The 19,912-nt window shown below is 47.2% G+C and overlaps 1 protein-coding gene across 1 annotated transcript; it reads left to right on the top strand.

Moving 5' to 3' along the window:
- Positions 1 to 164: 164 nt before the first annotated feature.
- LIN7B (lin-7 homolog B, crumbs cell polarity complex component) lies at positions 165 to 11,859 on the top strand. The gene is made up of 6 exons (XM_060255466.1): positions 165 to 291; positions 840 to 958; positions 1,318 to 1,389; positions 4,029 to 4,238; positions 7,527 to 7,690; positions 11,174 to 11,859. Exons 1-6 carry the CDS (start codon positions 255 to 257, stop codon positions 11,193 to 11,195), a joined length of 624 nt encoding a protein of 207 aa, XP_060111449.1. The 5' UTR covers positions 165 to 254; the 3' UTR covers positions 11,196 to 11,859.
- Positions 11,860 to 19,912: the final 8,053 nt, after the last annotated feature.

The following is a 19,912-nucleotide window of genomic DNA, read 5'->3' as shown; positions in this document are numbered from 1 at the left end:
TGGACTGTTCTCTGGCGCGTCTCTCCACCCCACCCCCCACCCCGCTTTAGGCTGCGTGCTGGCAGGCCCGGGCTGCTTTTTCCTCCTTCGACCCCGATCTGGCAGGGTGGCTAACGCACGTGCGCAGCCAGACACGCGCAGCGGCGGCGGCAGCAGCCCCGGGGGGTTGGGCCGCGTGTCAGATTGCAAATCCAGTTACGCGCTCGTCCCTCCTCCCTTCTTTGCACGGTTTGACGCGAGAGACGGGAGGGAAGATGGCAGCGCTGGCGGAGCCTCTGGGGCTGGAGAGGGGTAAGAAACACGGGGGTGGGGGGAGGGCATGGTGTTCCGCTGGAGGTCGCCTGCAATAAAGCGGGAGAGCTGCAGCTGGGAAGGAGGGAGGGAGGGAGGAAGAGCGCGTGATCACCCTCTGATCGACTCTTAGCACCGACGATGCAGATATGGGTAGAGCAGCTCGCCTCCCTTCCCCACGCATCTACACCAACAAGGGGTAGGTATACTTGTGCCGGAGGGAGCGGGAGAGGCTGGAACCGAGAGCTCGTCCTGTAGAGACGCGTGGCCGGTGGAAGAAGATGGATGGGGAGGGAAGCGAGGGATTGCGACGCTGCTCCCCGCTGAAAGATGGAGGCTGGGCCCTTCCCGGGCATGGCTGCTTAGAGGAGATCTGACATGCTCTCCGGGAAGAGGGCGGCAGGGAACAGCAGGCTGGCTGGAATCATCTCCCCCCTCCCCGCCTTTCTGAATATTCCTGCTGAGGACTCGGGATTGCAAACCTTGGAAGCAAAGGTTCTGATTTTGAGTTTTCTCACTGATGCCTCTGCTCTTCTCCTCCTGTCCAGATGTGGCCCGAGCGGTGGAATTGCTGGAACGGCTGCAGCGCAGTGGGGAGGTGCCCCCCCAGAAACTGCAAGCCCTTCAGAGGGTGTTGCAAAGTAAATTTTGCTCTGCCATACGTGAGGTGAGCCCCTCTCTGCCATGTCAGCCCCCTCCCCTTTTTGGATAACTTTGTCGATATTGCTCCGAGCACATGGTTCCTCCATTTCACTCAGCACCACTGACACCCCAGGTATCTCATCACCCCTCCTCCTACTTTACACCTGCCCTTCTTCTGCTCAGTACAACTGTCTCCTTTGCCTATCCCCAAATTTCTCCTCGCCCCTCTCAGATCTCTTCCAAAGCCATAGCAGCCAGTGTTTCCCATCTCCTTGTAACCCCACCTGTATCTCCCTCCAGTTATCTTCCTGCTTTACTTTTTAGGTGCCCTCTTCTTGTCCCACAGATATGCTCCCTGACACCCCTTGTGTCTCTTTTGGGCAGGTCTATGAGCAGCTATATGACACGCTGGATATCACTGGGAGTCCTGAAATCCGAGCTCACGCCACAGCTAAGGTACCTTGTCATCACATTTCTGTAGCTCCCTATTCTCCTTAGCTCACCCCTCCCTCCAATTTCAGACAAGATGTAATAGTTTCTCGAAAAGGGGAGTGGGGTTATATTCAGTATAGACCAGTGGTGGCCAACAGGGCTGTAGCTAGGATTTCGTGTTTGGTGGGGCCCTCAGCAGTATGTTTTGTTTGGGGGGGGGGGCAGAGGGCCACCTGGTTTGGCCTTAAACATTTTCTCTGTTTCTCAAGTAAAGCTACAGCCCCCCCCCCCACCCCCATTTGTCTAACTCATTAAACTTTCCAGCTGGCTACAAGTAGGCTTCTCCCCCCCCCCCCCCCCAGTTTGAAGCCCCTACAGTACCAGTGCTGCACTTGTTCAGAGTGGTGACAAGGGGCAGTAAGCAAAGGGGGCAGATTGAAGGCTCACCAATGGAGTGGCCATATAGATGGAAGGGGGGGTTGAATGGAGTGACCTGTCCCCCCAGACCCCACTGTAACTACAGGCCTGGTGGCCAAACTTGTTTAACATAAGAGCCACACAGAATATACGTCAGATGTTTGTGAGAGCCACAAGACATGAGCTCCAGATGTTTCAGAGCTAGGAGGGAAGGCAAATACAGGGAGGAGAGGAGTCCAGGTAACATCTAGAAGACAAAAGAATTTATTCCAGCATTTGCTTTTGTGACTCCAACCTCACTTCATCAGATGCGTTGGAGTGTTCGTCCATAGCAGTTGCTTATTCTTGGCGTTACAAGCAACATACTGCAGAGGCACGGGGAAGGGAGACGAGAGCCAGTTTGGTGTAGTGATTAAGTGTGCGGACTCTTATCTGGGAGAACTGGGTTTGATTCCCCGCTCCTCCGCTTGGAGCTGCTGGAATGGCCTTGGGTCACCCATAGCCCTCTCAGGAGTTGTCCTTGAAAGGGCAGCTGCTGTAAGAGCTCTCTCAGACCTACCTACCTCACAGGGTGTCTGTTGCGGGGGGGGGGGGCGGTAAAGGAGGTTGTGAGCCACCCAAGATTCAGAGTATGGGGCAGGATATAAATCCAATATCATCATCATCTTAAATAGTTGCTGTGGCTGTACACTCCAATGCATCTGATGACGTGAAGCCTCTAATTCACAAAAGCTCTATGACAAGATAAGTGTTGTTGGTCATGAAGGTGCTACTAGGTTCCTGTTTGGTGTAGTGGTTAAGTGTGCAGACTCTTATCTGGGAGAACCAGGTTCGATTCCCCACTCCTCCACTTGCAGCTGCTGGAATGGCCTTGGGTCAGCCATAGCTCTTGCAGAGTTGTCCTTGAAAGGGCAGCTGCTGTGAGCCCCACCCACCTCACAGGGTGTCTGTTGTGGGGGGAGAAGATATAGGTGATTGTAAGCCACTCTGAATCTCTGATTCAGAGAGAAGGGTGGGGTACAAATCTGCAGTCATCTTCAGTCTTCTTAACAGTGTTTGTTATGTTTGTGAAATACATTGCGAAAGACGGGAGATGTTGGATCTCCGTGGTAGAAACAAACCTCAGAAATTCCTTTTTTGTGTTTTTTTAAATATGCACTTTAAAGTTTAGCCACCTCCCTGAGGTCAGAAATGTCTTTTTGGATAAGAATGCCTGGCTGGAACCCCCAAAGCCTCTCCTCAGGATCTGTGGATGTGGATTAATGCCTGTAATAATTTTTGTTCTGCCACCACTCCAAGGCCTGCGAGGGCTATTTCCATGTCAGCTGATTATTTTGGGATGGCTTCCATAACTAGTTGCCCTCCACACCTTAGGAGCCAGATTGGTGTATTAGCTAGGAGGGTGGACTCTAATCTGGGGGAACTGGATTTGATTCCCCACTCTTCCATATGCAGCTGCTGGGTGACCTGGGTCATTCACTGTTCTCTCAAGAGCAGCTCTCTCAGCACCATCTACTTCACACAGGGTGTCTGTTGTGCAGAGAGGAAGGGAAAGGAGATTGTAAGCTAGTCTGAGACTCAAAGTGAAGGGTGGAGTATAAATCCAATATTATCTTCTTATTCTATGCAGTATCACTGATTTTGGGCTCACCCTTTTGGATTTGTTCTGCACCCATTATCCTGCAAGTTCTTGGACAGAGCAGGTAGGGGTCCTTGCTTGCAAGTAGAACCAGGGTTTTTTTTGTAGCAGGAACTCCTTGGCATATTAGGCCACACACCCCTGATATAGCAGTCCTCCAAGAGCTTACACTAGGCCCTGTACTAAGAGCCCTGCAAGCTTATGGAGGATTGGCTACATAAGAGGGGTGTGGCCTAATATGCCAAGGAGTTTCCGCTACAAAAAAAGCCCTGAGCAGAACTGTGTACCAGTTACTCATAAGTTAGCGGGCTTGCCCTTTCTCCCCAAGGAAATCATCTTGTCCAGATGTGATCCATGTTTCTTGCAGTGCAGCTGATCTTCTTCCTCTTTCTTCCTGGATGCACACACAGGGCAGGACAAGGTAGTTTGATTGATGATGGGGGGGGGGGGCTGGGAGACGAGTCAAATGAAAATCAATGAAATAGGCCAAGAGTGTGAGCAAGCCTCTCGGAAAAGGAAAAAAAGAAAAGACATAGGAGTTAAAAACCCACTTGTATGCCAAAATCAATATTGGTTGAAAATCTGTTCCTCTTCCTCCCACATCCAGGCGACAGTGGCTGCATTTGCAGCAAGCGAGGGTCATGCACACCCACGGGTGGTGGAGCTCCCCAAGACGGACGAAGGCCTGGGCTTCAACATCATGGGGGGCAAGGAGCAGAACTCTCCCATCTATATTTCCCGCATCATCCCGGGAGGTGTGGCCGATCGCCATGGTGGGCTCAAGCGTGGTGATCAGTTGCTATCGGTCAATGGTGTGGTGCGTATTGAGTGATGGGGAATTGGGGGACCTCTGTGGTGGCGGGAGTGTACCTACGCAGAGGAACAAGGGGTGGGTTTTACTTGCCTGACCAGAGCCCTGTGGTGCAGAGTGGTAAAGCTGCAGTGCTGTAGTCGAAGCTCTGCTCATGACCTGGGTTCGATCCCAGCAGAAGCTGGGTTCAGGTAGCCAGCTCAAGGTTGACTCAGCCTTGCATCCTTCTGAGGTTGGTAAAATGAGTACCCAGCTTGCTTGGGGGAAAGTGTAGATGACTGGGGAAGGCAATGGCAAACCACCCCATAAAAAAATCTGCCATGTAAACGTGATGCGATTTCACCCCAGAGTCGGAAACGACTGGTGCTTGCACAGGGGACTGCCTTTACCTTTTTTACTTGCCCTCATCTCTTCTAAGGAGCCCCGTGGCACAGAGTGTTAAAGCTGCAGTACTGCAGTCCTAAGCTCTGCTCATGACCTGAGTTCAAGCCCCGGCGGAAGCTGGGTTTTCAGGTAGCCAGCTCGAGGTTGACTCAGCCTTCCATCCTTCCGAGGTCGGAAAAATGAGTACCCAGCTTGCTGAGGGCAAAGTGTAGATCACTGGGGAAGGCAATGGCAAACCACCCCGTAAAAAGTCTGCCGTGAAAACATTGTGAAAGCAACGTCACCCCAGAGTCGGAAACGACCGGTGCTTGCACAAGGGGACATTTCCTTTCCATCTCTTCTTTTTAAATTGAGAACCTGCTCTTGTATTTAAAGGGAGAACTGATTGAGCTATTGTTGGAACAATAGGGAGGATAGTCTGTCAGTGGCTACTAGCTGTGGTGACCAAATGGAGCCTTCAGATTCCAAGGCACTAACCTCTGAATCCCAGAGCCAGGAGGCAACATCAGGGGAAGGCTTCTGCCTCTGCGCTGTGTCGTTGGCTCTCCAGAGGAACTGGTTGGTCAGTGTATGAGACAGGATTCTGGACTAGATGGACTACTGGTCTGATCCCGCAGGGCTGTTTATCTGTTCTGGTCTGTACCTCCCTGGCAGATCTTCATTCAAGTGTTTGTTGAGCCTTCTTGGTGGCCTCTGTTCTGTTTCAGCCAGGTTCTTCTAGGCAGGGATTGCCAAGGGGCAATGACACATATTCAGTTGTAGGACCATCAATAAGACTGATGTTTACGTGGTACGGGAGAGCCGTTACAAAGATTTTATCATAAGAATAGGCGGTAACGAGTCTGCATGAACATACCATGGTCAAGGGTGGTGCAGATGTTTCTTGCAAAGGAACTTAGTGATGTCTTAGCAAGGGAACATAAAAGCGTTATTCAAGATAAAGGAATGACCACTTATCACTGTCCCTTCTCTTTATAAGAGAGGGGTTACAGCAGCTGCCTTCACTTGCTGCTTTCAGGAAAGCATGTAAAGGTAAACTGGAGGGTAAACCACTTTTCCCCCTGACCTGGATGGCTCAGCCTAGCCTGATCTCATTAGATCCCAGAAGCTAAGCAGAGTTTGTCCTGGTTAGGACTTGGATGGGAGACCGCCCAAGAAAGCCAGGGTTGCTGTGCAGAGGCAGGCCATGGCAAACCACCTCTGAACATCTCTTCCCTTGAAAACCCTACAGCAGCGTCACCCCAGAGTTGGAAGTGACTGGTGCTTGCACAGGGGACCTTTCCTTTCCTAATAATAATAATAATAAATTAGATTTATATCCTGCCCTCCACTCTGTATCTCAGAGTGGCTCACAATCTCCTTTATCTTCCTCTCCCACATTAGACACCTTGTGAGGTGGGTGGAGCTGAGAGAGCCCTAACAGAAACTGCCATTTTAAGGACAGCTCTGTAAGAGCTATGGCTGACCCAAGGCCATTCCAGCAGCTGCAAGTGGAGGAGTGGGGAATCAAACCCGGTTCTCCCAGATAAGAGTCCGCACACTTAACCACTACACCAAAATAAAGTGCACAATTATATCATCCCAAAACCATCCCCCTCCCGGTCTGTGGAAAAATTGTCTTCCACAAAACTGGCCCCTGGTGCCAAAAAGGTTAGGGACCGCTGCCCTACAGGATCACCATAAGCCAGCTGTGACTTGGTGGCACTTTCCATCAACAAAATTTTGGCTGTACGTTTTACTGTGACTGCATTGGCTTTTAACGGTGCCCAGTCTGTATTTCACTGACGTGGATGGCCCAGGTGAGCCCAATCCTGACAGATTTCAGAAGCTAAACAGTGTCAGTCCTATTGAATACTTTGATGAGGAACCTCCAACAAAGCCAAGGCAAAAGACAAACAGAAGGCCAGCAATGGCAAATTACCTCTGTTTGTCTCTTGCCTTGAAAACTCTACAGGGTTGCCATTCACTGGCCGCAACTGGCACTTTGTACCAGGGCTTTTTCTTGTAGCAGGAACTCCTTTGCATACTAGGCCACACCTCCCTGATGTAGCCAATCCTCCAAGAGCTTACAGGGCCTACTGTAAGCTCCAGAAGGATTGGCTACATCAGGGGTGTGTGGCTTAATATGCAAAGGAATTCCTGCGGCTTCTAGCTCATCAGACGCTTATAATCGTGGCCTTGCAACTTTGGAGGTTGTGGAGATCAGGTAGGATATAATTTTTTAAAACAAATACAACTGCGTACATCATCATCCCTCTTAACTGATAATTGTCATAATTCTTTGCTAGCCATAAAAATAATAGAATTACAGAATCATAGAGTTGGAAGGGACCTCCAGGATCATCTAGTCCAAGCCCCTGCACAATGCAGGAAATCCATTTTATTAAATTTAAAATTCATGGTAAAATTTATTTTATTTGTTGTAGCCCAGTTTTCCAGCCTGTCAAGGTCATCCTGTATCCTGATTTGGTTTTCTACTGTATTTGCTACCCCTTCCATTTTTGTCTCTTCTGCAAATTTAATAAGCATTCCCTCTATTCCTTCATCCAAATCATTTATAAAGATATTAAGCAAAACAGGTCCCAGGACAGATCCTTGAGGTGCTCCACTTGTCACTTCTTTCCAAGAGAATGAGGAACCATTCACAAGCGCTCTTTGGGTGTGATCTGTCAACCAGACTTGTGACTGGGAAATAAAAGGTTGGGGGCTGGCTATCTTTAGGGAAAGTGCCATGATCCCTCCTACCCAGGGCTTTTTTTGTAGAAAAAGCCCAGCAGGAACTCATTTGCATATTAGGCCTCATCCCCTGATGCCTTGCCAGCCAGAACTGCATTTCGGTGTGTTCCTGCTCAAAAAAAGCCCTGCTCCTACCCCATCTTACCATGTTGGATGGGCTTCTATCTCCTGCAGAGTGTGGAAGGTGAGCAGCATGAACGGGCAGTGGAGCTTCTGAAAGCAGCCCAAGGCACAGTGAAGCTGGTGGTGCGCTATACCCCCAAAGTCCTGGAAGAAATGGAGGCGCGGTTTGAGAAGATGCGGACGGCCCGGCGTCGGCAGCAACACAACAGCTACTCGTAAGAATGATGCGTGAATCGGGTGTAGTGCTGTTCCTCCTCTCCACCTCCCTCATTCTTGAATAAACAGTCCTAGTTGCTGTGGTGCCACTCAGAAAAATCAAGTATACTGACAATAAATAATGGGGGATTAGCCATCACTTTCTGCTTTCCTTCTGAGGCACTGGGGAATGCCCAAAAGCATTCGCAGGGATGTCCTGTAGACACACTCTCCCCTTTCCAGAGGATGTTTATTGAAACCTTTAGGTTACCTTGGCATTCCAAAAGGGGTGTGTGTGTTTCCTAATGAAGAATGTACAGTCCCTTTCCATTGCATTATGAGCTAAGGCCAACAAAGTTTGGACTCAGCTTATCCATTTGTTTTTACCATAACTGAGGTTTCTGCCACCAGAACTACCCCTTAACTCAGGGGTGTTAAACATGCAGACCAGGGACTGAATCAGGCTCTCAGAGGGCTCCTATCAGGCCCCCGAGCAACTGGCTGTCATCTGCTTCCTTCTCCCTCTCTCTTGCTTCCTTCTGCATCACAGCTTGCTTTGCAAGGCTTGCTCAATTGCACAGGAGCTACAGAGCAAAGCCTCTGTTTTCTCCATTGGTTGAGGTGCCTTTCTTGGGGAGGAAGGGTGGGAGGGTTTGCCAGGCTCTCCCAGTTGCACAGCAGAGCTACTGAACCAAGCCTCTCTTCCTTCTATTGGCTGATGCTCCTTCGCCTCCTGGTCCCTTGAGGAAGGAAGGGAAGAGCCAGAGCTTCCTTTGTCCAGTCCCCTGGATCCCATGGGAGAGAAAAAGAAAACACCTTTTAAGACCAACGTGCTAGTGTTTTACACATGTTTTAAGTTTTTTTTTAAAAAAAAAATTAATTGGGTTTGTGTTTTTTATAATGTTTATAACTCTGCTACCTAATCTTAAATAGGCACACACACAGCCCAACCCGACATGGCCCGGCCCAACAAAGTCTCATTTATGTCAGATCCAGCCCTCATAACAAATGAGTTCGACACCCCTGCCCTAACTGATGTTGTTGGAGAGGCATCTGTTCACCCTTCCTCAACATTTTCCATGCTGCAGTGATCATAGTTCCAGGGAAATGTTCTTTTCCAAAGCGCTTGTGTTTTTAGCAGGCATCTTGGACTCCTGGCACTTGGGGCACAAGATTCCAGAATCAAGGAGTTCCAGGATGTAGTTAAGGACTTCGGTGCCCCAAAGAACTACATTTCCCAAAGCCTTTACTGACTGCTATAAGATGGAGCAATGCTGAAGTGTTTGTGGATGTGCAACAGGAGGCTTTTTAGAACTGTATCACATTTCCAAAAAATGTAACAGGAGTTCCACAAGATCTGAACATTATTAGGCTTGGAAAAATGAGTTGTGTCCAGTTTTTTAAAAAACATCCTGGTTAGCTGAGCCCAACTGCGAAGGGAGCAGAGAAAATAGCTTGTTAATATTCTGGAAGTCTCTTGTAACCTTCTCATCTTGTCCCCTGCCACAAGGGAGGAGCTGTGGCTCAGCAGAAGAGCAGGGGTGGAATTCTAGCAGGAGCTCCTTTGCATATTAGGCCACAACCCCCTGATATAGCCAATCCTTCAAGAGCTTACAAAAAAGAGCCTTGTTAGCTCTTGGAGGATTGGCTACATCAGGGGTTGTGGCCTTGTTTGCAGAAGGTCCTAGATTCAGTTCCCCAGTATCTCAAACTGAAAGGACCAGATGATATGGAAGACCTCAGCACGGAGAGCTGCTGCCAGTCTAAATAGACAATACTGAGCTTGGTAAACGGATGGTCTGGTTCGGTATGAGGCAGCTTCATACGTTCATATAAGGAATAACCTTAGAAAGAGGCTCCATGGGTCACCCCTGATTTTTCTTGAATCCTCTTTTGGGAAGCCTTTGATGATGATTAGTCGAAGAGCATTTCAACATGTTTAAATGTCAAAGGCTTCAGCCCATAAATGGTGTGCCCCTTGCATATGAGTGCAGGCTTGCAGTGTAAGAGGCAGAGCATGGTCCCTGGTGCACAGTTCATAAAATCTCTTTAAAAACTGGAGATGTTTCTAGGCCTCATGGTGGCAGAAACAAAGCTGAGGGAGGTCTCCATGCCGTTTCTTTTTGTTGTCTCCTTTCTGGACAAAATAATAGTAATTGTGAATAACCTAGAACTGTTTCTCATGGAAGAAATAATACTAAAGCAATGGCAACATATGCCCCGAATACTTCATTTCCAGAAGGGTGGAGTTGGCTTTCAGGCTACCTGCAGGCCAAACTCAATAACATGAGTCTCAGATCTAAACTTAGAAACATGAATATGGATGGCTACATGCTAGGAGGCAAGATAGGGGGATGTTGGCATCCCAGGACTACTGTTTGGCCACTGTGTGAAGCAGGGTGCAGAACTAGATGGCCCACTGGTCAAGAGCCAGTTTGGTGTAGTGTGGTTCAGAGCAGCAGACTCTCATCTGGAGAACCGGGTTTGATTCCCCACTCCTCTACATGCAGCTGCTGGTGTGACCTTGGGTCAGTCACAAGTTCTCTCAGAGCTGTTCTCTTGAGCAGTTTGCAGATAGAGCTCTCTCAGCCCATCTGCCTCACGGGATGTCTGTTGTGGGAAGGAGACTGTAAGCTGCTCTGAGACTCCAAGTGAAGGGTGGGCTAACTCCTCCCCCTTCTCTCTCCAGATTCCTTTCCATTCTAATACTAGGTTGGATCCTGCCATCTTTTGCAGTAATTTCTTGCCCAATTCCCACAAGACTTTTATCCATGCAGATTCCGTAACCCCCCCAACATGAGTCTTTTGGGTGGGTCTTCTCTTTTTTGCCAGCAGAAAAGCTGGTTGGCTGTAACCCACCGTGTTTTCCTGAAGAGCCAACAAAATGAACTCTCTGAAAACCTAAGCAATGCAGCCTGCTTGAACTCTGCGAGGTTTTATGGGCTCCAGAGGTACAATTGACTCCTCAGTGTCATGATTTTTAATAGCCAAGGGCGGCCTTTGTAGGGTTATGAAAATCCTAATGGGACCAGATAGAAAAATGGGACCAGATAGAATTTAAGTTTTTGCAAACCTGGAGGAGCCCACAGACTTGCAGAAAAATCTCATTTGAAGGTAACCCCCAGTGCACAAAGTTAGGCATAAACCCGCTTGGTTAAAAAGGGGGGGGGGGCCTCTGGAGTTTTGGTGACACGATTGCCTTAGCAAACCCAGTGACCTCCCAACATTGTCGTATTGGCTGCCACCACTAGGAGGCAGCAAAGGGAGAGGGAAACAGAACTGGGTTCCATGAGAGAGAGGAAACCAACCGGGCCAATGACAGTACAGGGGGAACAGTGGAGCCCGAATGGGGGGATGTGGGATTGATGGGGAGGGGAAAATAGGATTTCCTCTTCCCTGCAAGTAGATCCTACTTGGAATTGAGGGGGAAACGCATTCTTGGGTGCTCTCATAGTTCATATTTCCTCTTTGTCTCTCCCCCCACCTTCTCCTTCTCCCTACAGATCCTTGGAATCACGAGGATAATTTGCATCATCGCCATGTTGTTGGGGGCGGGGCCTGCCTGTGACTCTTCCAGCCTCCCCCTCTCCTCTCCCCATGATGGTTTTATCTGTATAGCAGGAGACATATATTTATCAACCTTTCCTCCCCTTTGGTGGGAGGTGGGCTTCTATGTACAGTATTTATTCACCACAACCCTCTTATTTAAAGACGTTCTGTGCGAGTGACTGTGTTTGTGCAAATCTATATCACGTGCCCTTTGTGAACTGTGGGAGATACCCCACCCCAGCTTCCCAGGTATCAAAAGACTGTTTCCACTCCCCCTGTGGCACAGGGCTGTCAAAAGAGGAGAATGAAAACTTCCTGCACGGATTCCTGCCTCTACCTCAGAGGGGGTTTCGTCTCTGCTCTGAGTGAGAGACCCTTGTCTAACGCCACCCTCCTTTCCCATCCTAATGGATTTTGCACCTCCACTCCTTGTTATAAACAAGTAGTTGTCACGTAGCATGGTGCAGTGGATAATAAAATGGTGGATTTTAGACCCTAGGTTCTGGTCCCTCCTTGTGAAACTTCCTTGGGTGATTTTTGAGATCTATCACTTAGCCTTGCCAACCTCACAGGGCTGTTGTGAGGATAAAAGAAATGGAGAAAACCCGTGTATGTGGCGTTGAATGCCTTGGACAAAGAATGGAATGTGTGTGATGAATCCTGTTAATAAAAGAAGGGGATTGTCTTGGGGCTCTCGCCTCTTCCCATCCAGATCTATTTTTGTTTCTTTGTTTTATGTAAGGGACGAAAATTGTTGCATTTGGAAACCAGAAAGCTGCACGCATATGCTTAGCTACTGTAGAATAGGAACTATAATGTTAGAAGTGGCCTTTTTTGGTAGAAAAGACCCAGCAGGAGCTCATTTGCATATTAGGCCACACCCTTGATGCCGCCAGAACTGCGTTCTTGCTCAAAAAAAGCCCCGGTGAAGATAAGAATTACAAAAACACTTTCTGGACAGTGTTCTCTCTAAGCCGAGTTCGTGCGAGCTAGCTCAGTTTTTTAGCCTCCGACTTACACATTTTCCTCTTAGCTCAGGAAAAATGGCCCCAGAGCAAGCTAATTTATGCAGTAGCCCACAACTTTAATGTCAATAACTCACAAAGTTGAATTTTTGCTCACAAGATTCCAAAGTTTAGAGCAGCGGTGGCCAAACTTGTTTAATGTAAGAGCCACGTAGAATAAACATCAGATGTTTGAGAGCCATGAGACATGAACATCAGATTTTGAGAGCCACAAGGCAGGCAGGCAAATAGATAGGGGGAAGAGAGGTGGAAAGAAAGCAATTTTAACTTCTAAGTGCATTCTCCAAGCTACAAATTGGTTTGGCTGGGAGGAGTGATTTAAAGAGACAAAAGCCTTCTCCCTGGCCAATGGGGCAGTGGGGGCTACAGAAATTGTTCATAAGTGTGATATAAATTATGCATTCAGGTTAGGCTGGATGGGGGATATGTCCTTTCCCTTATTGCTGTTTGTTGATACGATGCACAAAAAATAGATGCGGTGATGACAAGTGCTGCTTTTGTTTCACACGTCTGCCCTGTTCACACATAACTCAGAAGGAGTATATGGTTTCTGCACCTTTACACCCTCCCACCCAGACTGGTTGTCCCACCTACTTTTCTCCATTACCAGCTGCCTCATGGGAATGAATAATATCAACTGGAGTAATGTGCTGTAAGGAGAGAGGAGGATATGGCCCCTTCTCTTATGCTCTCCTTTTCCTGTTAAAGTTAGGCATGTGCTTCATACATGAATGATCACCACCCCATCTGGCTTGGGCCGGAGTGCTGGGGCCATCCCGTGGGTCCCTGTGTGAAATGGGGTTGGATCCAGTGGCGTGTGAACGGAAGGGGAAATGTACTTAGAGCAAGCGATCGTGCAACAGCTGCAGCAACAGAGAGCGCTTCAGTGCCATTTTTAACAAAATAACCATGTGCCGATGGAGAAATGGAACGTACAACAGATGGCTCACATGGCTTCATTTAATTTGCTTTAGAAATTGCATCAGGAGCAATACCCTGTGCTGCTTCTCATGCTGGCCAAAAAACCCAGTTGAGATTTATCATCGCTTTCTGTTGGTGCAAACCGAAAGGTCGCTTGAGCACTTCCGCTTGTGCAAGGACTGTTGCGCTTACCTGGCAATCTTTGGTGGGATCCAGCCCCAAGCATGCTGCGCTTATGGAACCAATAGTCTGCTCCCAGGTTGCTGCTCTTATGAGTTGAGGACAGGTATAAGCAGGAGGGGATTTGGTGACCAGCAGGTGGCGCTCTTGTTAGAGGGTGAAGATTCATGAAAGTGACTTACAGGAATTTAGGGGTTGCTGAGAAGTTGAATTTGTACCATTGTGGAAAAGGTGGTTTGAAAACATGCCTCCTAAGATGAATGAGGGCATTGGAGTTGGTCTAGCAGTTATCTTCACATGCTACTTGTATGGTTCTACTCTCTAAAACCAGTTTGATGGTGTGCTTAAATGTGCAGAAGACTAATCTGGGAGAACTGGGATTGATTCCCCACTCTTCCAGATGCAGCCAGCTGGGTGACCTTTGGCCAGCCACAGTTCTTCCAGAGCTTTTCTCTCAAGAGCAGTTCTCAGTCAGAGCTCTCTTAGCTCCACCTGCTTCACAGGTTGTCTGTTGCAGGGAGAGGAAGGGAAGGAGATTGTAAGCCACTCTGAGTGGGCAGGGTATAAATCCAATCTTGTCGTTCTTCACCGCCCTATCAATGACGTGACAGTTGAAATTTTCTGCTCAGCTATGCTCACCTGTAGTCATTCTGGTCTGGTTCTGCACTGAGGTGGTTGCCAAAGCCATGTGCTGTATGTGCTATGAGAGTCAGTTTGACGTAGTGGTTAAATGCGCCAACTTCTCTGGGAGAGATCCGGGTTTCATTTCCCTACTCCTCCACTTCCAGGAGTTGGAATGGCCTTGGGTTAGTCATAGCTCTCACAGAGCTGTCCTTGAAAGGGCAGCTTCTGTGAGAGCTCTCAAAGCCCCACCTACCTCACAGGGTGTCTGTTGTGTGTGGGGGGGGGGGAGGTAAAGGAGATTGTAAGCCTCTCTGAGATTCAGAGTATAGGGCAGGGTATAAATCCAATATCATCTTTTTCGCATCTTGCTGTGACTACTGAAACAACCTAACATGCACAGTCTGTATGCAAACTGCTAAGGCACCATTCAGGAGTTCAGTACATGTTCTTGGCCTGCAGGCAAGCCTTGGTGCACAATTGATAGTTGTTACAAGACTGCGTTGATTGACCTGAAAATTGGGCTGTCCTGGGCTGGAAACATAAGACTTCAAATGCAACATATCTTAGAGAAATCAGCTCAGCTGTCCTCTTTTGTTCATTACGACCTGTTGTGGGCAAAGCCTGGTTCTGAAAAGCTTTATGGTGGATTCTAAGCAGCCTAAGATTCTTTATAATGAAAAAGCATTGTTTGATGGAGGTGCAGTGGGGGGAAACCATAAATCTTACTAAGGGCATTGGAATTCAATAAAGCATTGTACCAAGAAAGAGTCGATATTCCTTATCAAAGACTGGACTGATTTGAAGATGCTGTTGCATATAGAACCTTTTTGATCCATACTGTACACATGTGGGGCATGTGGGGAGGGGCAAAAGTGGGCATTTGTTCTCTATGGGATCTTAAATTGACCGATTTTCTTAAATGTACCCTTACACATATTTTCAACTAGTCAGCAATAGTCAGCTAAGCAACTTTGCTCCCCCCCACCCCAATTATTTTGGCAGGTACCCTTATGAGTATATTCAAGGCCCTTTGGGAGTCAACAGAATATTAGATTAGTGCAGGTTTCCCCTCACGCAGTTTTCAGTTTAACTGGTATTGTTTCTTTGCAGAGTTGGGCTAATTCCTGGCTTTTCAGCATGTGTGCGGAGAACATTCTCGATTTTAAAAAGGTGTGCATAGGGGGGGGGGGGGGAATGGTCAGGGATGAAAATATTCACATTCAGTCCAGAGAAGAACAATAAAAGGGTATGGCACCAAAGAACTACTGGAAATGTACCCAAAGACTGGGAAGGGCTGTTGATGACTCTGTTCCTTTGAACACCTGACTCCTCTCAGGACAGAGCGCAAACTGCATTTTTAAAAGATGAGTGGTCATGGATTTAGGAGGGTATTCTGTTTACGATTTTTTGGAGGGGGGATTTGTAAAAGGTATTAAAGAAGAACACAAAAGCATCAGAACCAACAATCTTCAATATTGTGCCCACAGGACTTCATTTTTCTTCAGTTTTGACTTGCCCCAAAATAGGAGGCACTGTTGATCTGAAAACAAACACTGTCATGTTCCGCAGATGTTCGCAGGAGGTGAGTTTATTCAGGTGTCTGGTAATACTGTAAACTGCTTGGTAACTTCTTTCTGTTACAAAAGTTGTGAGCCCCATGCTGAGGGAGGCTGAGGTAACAGAAACAAAAGGTCCTGGTTCCTTTGGACAATCCAGTCCTTTGGAACTAAACCAAGAAATGGGCTAAGATGGGCCATCCTTCAGGACTGCATAAATGGTTGGGCTATTTACTGTACAAACTCTGTGAAATGGATCATTGTTCATAGGCCAGACATACACACACACTTTTGTGTGTGGTTTAGGGTAGCCAGTCTCCAAGTGGGACCTGGAGATCTGCTATTCCAGTTGATTTCCAGACTATAGAGATCAGCTCCCCAGAAGAAAATGGCTGCTTTGGAGGGTGGACTTTATGTAGGGTTATTAGGTCCCCTATGGTCACCAGTGGTGGAGGGGTAGTTGCCAGCCTCAGGTTGGAAAAGTCCTGGAGATTTTGGGGGTGAAGCCTAGGGAGGACAGGGGCCTTAGTGGGGTACAATGCCATAGAGTCCACCCTCCAAAGTGTCCATTTTTCTCCAGGGGAGAAGCTGGAGGAGCTGTAATTCCAGGGGGGCCCCAGGTCCCACCTGGAGGCTGGCATCCCTATGACATGGTACCCTGCAGAGTTCCTTCCTTTCCCCAAACTCCACCCTCCCTAGGTCCACCCCCTAATCTCCAGGTATTCACCAACCCAGAGCTGGCAACCTTAGTGATCATATTGGCTGAAGGGAATGCTTAGTAAAAGGGGGTTGTGATCCATTAGTGTCTATTCAGCTCTCTTCAGGGAGATGTACCCTTTCCCTTTCAGAACCTGTACAGGGAAGCGCTGTCATCCAGATTGTCCCATGGTAACCACAGAACACTCAGTTTGACTAGCGGAGTAACAAGGATACTAAATATAACAGAGATCCGTAGTATGCTGCTAGGGGGCTTCATGGTACTCAGCAGTACACTTCTTGATGCTCAGTTGTCCCCTTCACCCTTAGCAAAGGACTGGATCACCTTGCTTTCTTCTACTCGAGTTGGATCACCTTGCTTTCTTCTACTCGAGTTGGATCACCTTGCTTTCTTCTACTTGAGTTGAGGGGCTTCAGAAGAGCCAAGTCAGCAGCATCTTTGCGCTGTCAGGGAAAAAGCTCCCTCCGTGACAGCAGAATGTTAGGCTTGGAACTTCCTATTATTCTGTGACTGGGCCTAGCGCCACATAGCAGCCATTTTGTTTGGATGCCCACTACCTGTCCTCAAAATTCCAGCGGGTTCAACAAGGTTGGGGATCTCTGATGTAAGCTATGCTGAGGTTCCTGGAGGGAGGATGATCTATATAATAGATAAATTAGTAAAGCCTAGCGTTTGAGATTAGGCCTTGCTTCAGATAAATGTATAATCATCTACTTTACACTAGGGATGCTACCAGATTTCACAAGCCCCTCACTTGGATTCCAAAGTGCCCTCCTCGATCTTGCTTTTCCTTCATGCAAAGTGAACCTGTATCATTATGCTACTTTGCGTTTCCTGGCACCACGTTTGCCCCTTAAATGTGTACAATGGTTTGGTGTTTGTGTTAATTGTGTAAAATGCAGTAAAAAGAAACAAATCACCAGCACTGGCACCTGTCAGTAGCAGGCAAAACAAAAAGAAACTAAAAACGGAGTATGGGAGTATTCATATGTCGTGTTTCTCAGCCTCTTGTTCCAATCACTCTGTTAAGGAACTTTGGATCTGCCCATCATAGAAACTAGGGTTGGGGAATACCTAGAGATTTATGGGCAGGGTTTGGGGAGGGGACGGACTTCAATGGGGTATAAAGCTTTAGAGTTCACCTTTAAATGGTCATTTTCTCTGGATGAACTGATCTCTGTCGCTTGGAGATAAGTTGTAATCCAGGGAGATCTCCAGGTACCACCTAAAGCCAGTTTGGTGTAGTGGTTAAGTGTGCGGACCCTTATCTGGGAGAATTGGGTTTGATTCCCCACTCCTCTACTTGCAGCTTTGGGTCAGCCATAGCTCTGGCAAAGGTTGTCCTTGAAAGGGCAGCTGCTGTGTGAGAGCCCCACCCACCTCACAGGGTGACTGTTGTGGGGGAAGAAGATAAAGGAGATTGTGAGCCGCTCTAAGACTCTGAGATTCGGAGTGGAGGGCGGGATATAAAGCCAATATCATCATCTTCCTAACAGAAACAAATAGCCCTCTTATATGTTTACAGGTATTCCAATATTACTCCTTGCATAGGTACAGGCATTCCAATATTACTCCTTGTAATAGGTAGGTCACAGATGGATAACCCATGGCAGATAGAGTCAGCAGGAGATGTAACATTACATTTGCAGGTAGATTCTGGATTGAAAGAGAATAAATTCTTAGCAATTTATTTAAACCCTGTATCCCAACTTATGGTTGAGACTCACTGCTCTAATTCATTCCTTTCCTGCCCCTCTTTAAAGCAGATACCCTCACTTGAACTTAGAATGGAGAATCATTTGTAACTGTCCCAACTTCCATTCTGATATCACAGCACTAAAAGGATTAGCTATAGGGACCTTTACTTGGAAAACAAAACGGGGAGTTGCATGCTCATATGTGCGTGGTTTATTTTAACCAAAGCAAGCATGAAGCATATTTCATCAGCAGGAAGAGCTGTTTGTAAAGTTTTGCTCTACCAGTTCTGCCAGATTGCCAAACCTCTCCTAAGTAATAATTGGGGTTTGGTGTGTCTGATTTAGACACCTGGATACTCCTGTCATGGTATACTCCTGTCATGGACTTGGCTCACAATGCTGAACACTTGAGTCCTAAGAATGCTATAAATTTTCATCTAGGCAACATTTATCTTTTAAAAAAACTACTTCTTGCCATTCAATCTTCCCCCACCTGCCCAGACAATTTCTTATAAGTGAAATAGTAAGGTGATAGTAATAAAGTACAAGCTGGGAAGAGTCATAGTGGGGCAATAAGCAGTTTGAACATTTTCTCCCCACCTAGCCAAATACCTCAACAGCCCTCAAGAGCCTCAACATTCCATTCTCAATTATCATCATTCTTACGATTGCCCCTTTGCGTTGGTTTACCACATCATATTTTTCTACACACCAAGAGAGTCGCTGGATATTTAGGAACACCTGCCCTGCTGTGGGCGGCCCTGTTCTGAATCTTTTATGATCTGCACAAGCCTCCCATGTTCCTATCAGTTAGTGACAGCAAATGACTTAAGCAAAAAGAACACAACACAGAACATAACACGTAGATAGATCCAAGCGGGCAGCCGTGTTGTTCTGAAGCAGTTGAACAAAGCAGGAGTCAAGTTTCTCTTTAAGATCAATCGATTTTTATTTAGAACGTAAGCTTCTGGATTCCTCGTCTGATGAAGTGTGCTTAAAAGCACACGAAAGCTTACGTTCTGAATAAAAATTGCTTGGTCTTAAAGGTGCAGCTTGACTCCTGCTTTGTTCAGGAACATAACATGGTGAGCTCTCATAAAATCTGAGTGCTGAGCGTTTTATGTTTTGTATCAGCAAAACAGTCACAGGAATTTAGACCAATAGAAACCAATGTATTGAAACTAAGCTGCGAAGCCTTCTGGAACAAGTATTCATCTCCTAAAGAAACGATCATGTCCAGAGGCTGTTCCGTGAAAGAGATTTTACAAGAAAAAAAGCTATCAAGGCCCATGGGTGGATCTAACCCCTCCCTCCCAGCCAAAAACATCAGTAACCCTAGATAATTTTGCTTAACCTAAGCCAATTATAAACCCACGGAGATCCTGTCAGATTGCAGATAAACTGATCTGATCCCATAGTGCTTTGATCTCATACATTCAGCTACTGAAACGTTTCATTTAATTGTCTATGACATGATTTGCAACCCCTCAGTGAACACTGTGAAATGGACCATAAAAAAGCAACACCGAAAGATCTACCTTCAAATTGGGGCAGGGAGTTAGCTCAGATTTCAGTATGGCAGGAATTCTCTGCAAGGTTTCAGGCCCTACTTTGTGGGTATATTTAAACTTAAATTGGGAAAAATAAAAGTGTGTGTTGTAGTTCCATTTTAAAATTTATTTAGACAGATATGCCCTGCTTTTCTCTCTAGTAGGGACCCAAAAGCAGCTTACACTATCATTCTCACCTCTCTTTTTATCCTTACAGCAACAACGTTGTAAAGTAGGCTAGGCTGAGAAAGCACTACTCACCCAACAATAACCATGTTAAGTGAATTAGGCTAAGAGAGTAACTGGCCTTCAGTCATTCAATTAGTTCCCATGGCATAGTGGGGATTTGAACCTGGGTCTCTCAAATCCTAGTGTGACAGTCTAGCCACTGTCCTCACTACATTTGGACCAGAACGGACAAA

The sequence above is a fragment of the Heteronotia binoei genome, chromosome 15, assembly GCF_032191835.1.
Source record: "Heteronotia binoei isolate CCM8104 ecotype False Entrance Well chromosome 15, APGP_CSIRO_Hbin_v1, whole genome shotgun sequence".
Lineage (NCBI taxonomy): Eukaryota > Metazoa > Chordata > Lepidosauria > Squamata > Gekkonidae > Heteronotia > Heteronotia binoei.
Note: the sequence above shows the minus strand (reverse complement) of the source record. Positions and strands in the feature narration are given on the sequence as shown.

Excerpts from the sequence above, each read along its gene's own strand:
- LIN7B (XM_060255466.1), top strand. The coding sequence starts at position 255 with ATGGCAGCGCTGGCGGAGCCTCTGGGGCTGGAGAGGG. Across the intron at positions 292-839 it reads GCCTCTGGGGCTGGAGAGGG|ATGTGGCCCGAGCGGTGGAA; the intron begins GTAAGAAACACG and ends CCTCCTGTCCAG. Across the intron at positions 4,239-7,526 it reads TGCTATCGGTCAATGGTGTG|AGTGTGGAAGGTGAGCAGCA; the intron begins GTGCGTATTGAG and ends TATCTCCTGCAG.